Raw genomic sequence first — 4,276 nt, 5'->3', positions numbered from 1 at the left:
TGCAAACTCTACCCAGAAAGGTCCCCGGACCGGGATTTGGACCGGTGACCTTCTTGCTGAGAGGCATCAGCTCTACCAACTGAGCCACCATGCCACCCTGGAGCTCCAACATACAGAGTGTTACAATAATCAAGTCTAGAACTGATAAAAGCATRAACAGCCTTCTCCAAGTTGCAAYGGTTCAAAAAGGKTTTGACCTTTTTTAAAAGGTCAAACATGATAAAATCCAGACCAGACAACAGAAGCATGTTTATCAAAGTGTAAAGCCTTATCAAAGGTCACCCCAAGGTTTTTCCTCACAAATAGTCAAATTTCCCAGACAGTTGCATCTTTGTCACCAAATAAAATCCATTCTGATTTACTGTCATTGAAAACCAGGAGGCTCTTGTTTAGTCAATGTTTGATTGCGGACATGCAGTCAAAGAGCGGAAGCAGTGGATTACTGGATCCTGGCCAGTAGATAAATATGCAAATCATCTTCATAAAAAGGAAATTGGATATTGTGGTGGCTTATGATAGATCCAAGTGGCAACATGTACAAGGAGAAGAGCAGAGGGCCCAAAATGGAACCTTGGGGCACCCCACACAGGAGAGGAAGAGGAGCCATTGAACAGGATGGAGAAGGTTCAGTCAGATACAGTAAATAAGATGTGGTTCACTTCAAAGCTGTGTGATATGATGCACTGAGGAGGAACCTGGCTGTTAAGATGTGAGCAGCATTTACAACCACCTATGACAAGAATCTCAGCGTGGCTCCTGTTGGTGCTGTGCTGGTCCCGGCAGGTGCAGACGTAGATGCCAGCATCACTCGGCTGGATGCGGGGGAAGTACAGTTCTGCTCCTGCACACACAGATGAGCATGGCACAGTTTCAGCATCCATATATCTTAGAAACATTTTCTGGACCATGTTTTAGGCACGTCTTTCCACACCTTGTTTGAGTCTTTCAGCACTGTTAGAGACAGGCTGTCCATCCAGTCTGGACCAGTGGTAGTAGTGTGGAGGAGCTCCAGACACCTGACATCGCAGAGTGACCGAGCTGCCCTGTGCTGCTTTGAAGCTCTCTGGATAGACCTTTACCACCAAGGAGGCTGCAGCTGCACAACACCAAACACAAATACAAACAATAAAAAGAAAACTTCAGACACACTGTCATTTCAGACTATATCAATGTGGACTCACAATTAATCCTTGTCTTTCTTCATTTACTAGTAATGTGAGGCAGTGTGAAATTTAAGCACAGACACTAATTCCTTCAGTACTTTGTGACTCCTGACGAGAGCAGTGTTGTGTTTTAGCATCCGCTTTGGGTGTTATCATCCACTGAATGGGCGTTATTAGTTGTTAGCAGACCCATAGAATGGCTTCAGAATGTCCCGACTGTGGCTTCTAGTGGGCTCTCCGTCCCATATAATGGACTGACAACATCAGAACCAGCTGGTTAATATGAGGCATAAATCCAGTAAGGTTAATTTTAGAGAAAATGTCATGGGCTTCCATAAAGTAGACTATTGTTGCAGGCCCAATGTAGGGCAATGGTAGAGTGCAGGACCAGACAGCGGGAGAGCCAGGATTGAGACCAGGCACGGGCAGCAAGAAAACAGCAAGACCCACCCCACGACAAAAAACTAATTAAAATATGTTTTGGTTATTTACACATCCAATGTCATTGATATATTAAMCCACTAGGGGGCACTGTCGGGACAGTCTGAAGCCATTCTGTGGGACTGATAACCGCTAATAACRTCCATTTAATGGACTGATAACATCAGAAYYYGCTGGTTATAGCAACAACATTACCATCCTTTGGTTGACACTTCTCCCTCCGCTGTGGGTTGCCAACATATCCAGGAGAACAACTAATGATGAAAAACACACAAAGTTTCAATTATGTCTGTGTTGCTGCCAGTATTTTATACATTTCTTTTCTAAACATGCCACAGTGCTGAAGGAGGTCACATGTTGTGAGGAGATAGAGCAGCCTTACTGTTCACAGTACTGGCCAGTGTATCCAGGCTGACAGGAGGTACACTGGTAGTCTCCATTACCCAGGCTCTCACAGGTGGGAGAGAACCTGGTAAACAGGTTACAAAGACAATAAACTGAAGTTGAGCTCAAATAATAAAGTGTGAGARTAATTCTTTAAACAAAGAGACATACAGATGGAAATGGAAGGAAAATGAACTCTAATTTYTAACTTCAACATCTAAGAGCCTGACTCCTAATTTACACTACATGCGTTCCGGTTCCGCTCCGCTCCGGTCCGACCTCCGCAGCAAATACACACCCGTTATAACCAATGAGAGTGTTTACACTGGCTGCACAGGGTGGCGGTGTCAACTTCTAAAGATTACGTCGCACCAACAGGAAAAGAAACGAGCACAACATCCGTATTTTCAAAATAAGACACTTTTAGGCTGGATAATTTGTCGGAATAATGTCAAAATTGTGGCTATATTAATAAATTTACGGATATATTTCTACACAAATGCTGTCAGAATATATTGTTCTGTTTGGGAAGCAGATGGAAACATGTAGCATGAAGCATATGTGTACACACATGATACTTGTGGATTTTATTTTGAAATCAGAAGTTGCAGAAAGACAACAGAGAGACAGTTTCAACATAGATACCAAAAGCCTTTATATTGTTTTCAGCGTGTTTGGAGTTCGTCTTTCACAGAATTAATTATTTTTTGCTGTGACTTCCACACTTATCACTGAATTTATCGTGCGATCTGCTTCCTGCACGTCTGTCGGACCGGAGCGGACCGGAGGTAGTGTAAACTGGACTTGAAACGCACAGCTGTGACCTGCGCAGTGGAGCCGTAATGCATGTAATGTAAATTAGGGGTGAGAGTTTTCTGCAAACAGAGGAGCTWCGCACAGAGCTGTCTGGAGTTTCGACTGAAAGTGGAACGTGAGCTCATGSCGTGTGTGCCGTCACTTACTGGTTGTCTGGGTCAGTGTGAGGGCAGGCGCAYGGCTGACAGTCCACCGGAGTTCCAGCAGTCGGGTCACCAAAGAATCCAGAGGCACACTGCTCACAAAACTCCCCCTGCGTGTTGTGCAGGCAGCTCTGCAGAGACATGCTCCATTTTTACACATCTGAACATCCCATCAGTGGCCTGCATTCTATGCTAGTCTTGCACTTCTTACCGTGCAAATGCCAGTTTCAGGGTGGCAAGTGTCCGAGTGTCCGTTACATTCACAGAGCTCACAGTGACCCAGGTACAAACCTCCTCCAGTACGAGTGTATCCAGATGAACAGTCCTAAAAACAACATTTATTGAGCTTGTCATTTTATAGAAATCAATGTGCATATAAAATACATGTGTTTTACATCCTTTTACACCTAAAGCCAGTATCTCACTGGGCTGTGACTCTTGGAGACAAGTTGGTAAGGTAAGAGGCAAAAACTGCAATAAAATCAACAAGTTGCTGAATTTTGAGTGTTTGCGACCAAGTGACTAGTAAGCCACAGGACCACATTTATTCAATAGCAGCCCAGTAAGATAAAGGAAGGTGTTTATCTCTTTAGATATGCCCTGATGCATCTCAGTAATCCAGGTAGAAAAAAGGAGAGGAGGAGGAGAGACAAAATGTTTCATTAAAGGGGCAATATCATGTAAAATCAAAGTTTTGGGTTGTATATCATGTTATAATGTTATACTTTCATAAAAAAAACATGCCCAAAGCCTTGCTTTGACTCATTCATGCATGTTTGAGAAATCCTGCAGCATTTTTAGTAAGCTGTGCTGAGGAGCAAAACGACAGGTGGGGACTAGAACACAGTAAAAAAAAAAACTCAGTGTTAAATTTGCAGTGTTAAACTTTCAGAGTTAATTTCAGCTCCCGAGTGTTATTTAAACAATTTCTGACTAAACTGACATCCAGTGTTGGTGTTAATTCACAGAGTTGATTTCCTCAGTGTTGTCTCAACACTGGACAGTGTTAAATAAGCTCCGCCCACTGTTAAGTATCGATTAACACTTAACAGTGTCGTTATATAACACAACGCAGTGTTGAAAGAAGTATTCTTGAAAAGCTCTGCCCTTTTCCTCGAGGACCAGAATTTTCTCAGCAAGGAATGCTGGGTAATCTTGTAGAAATTATGTGTTTACATGTCTAAGACTATTAAAAATGTTCATGAGTGTAAAAAAATCTTTTTCTGGTCAGTTTTCTTGTTCAGTTTTTCAAGTTTAACCCTCCTGTTGTCCTCATTTTCTGTATACACCCTTTGTCCTCCGGGTCAAAATGACCCGTCTCCACTAAAT

General features: G+C 42.9%; 1 protein-coding gene across 1 annotated transcript in view; it reads right to left on the bottom strand.

Annotated features, from left to right (window-relative positions):
* hspg2 (heparan sulfate proteoglycan 2) overlaps positions 1 to 4,276 on the bottom strand; it is a gene marked incomplete in the record, with an annotated part of 235,200 nt that overhangs the window by 91,963 nt on the left and 138,961 nt on the right. The window contains 6 exon segments of the mRNA XM_014024404.1: positions 728 to 841; positions 932 to 1,096; positions 1,800 to 1,858; positions 1,987 to 2,073; positions 2,951 to 3,078; positions 3,159 to 3,272. Of these exon segments, the coding sequence (XP_013879858.1) occupies positions 728 to 841; positions 932 to 1,096; positions 1,800 to 1,858; positions 1,987 to 2,073; positions 2,951 to 3,078; positions 3,159 to 3,272 (667 nt within the window).

Source organism: Austrofundulus limnaeus, unplaced genomic scaffold (assembly GCF_001266775.1).
Source record: "Austrofundulus limnaeus strain Quisiro unplaced genomic scaffold, Austrofundulus_limnaeus-1.0 Scaffold421, whole genome shotgun sequence".
Classification (NCBI taxonomy): Eukaryota; Metazoa; Chordata; class Actinopteri; order Cyprinodontiformes; family Rivulidae; genus Austrofundulus; species Austrofundulus limnaeus.
The sequence above is the reverse complement of the archived record's forward strand: the minus strand, read 5'-3'. Positions and strand labels throughout refer to the sequence as shown.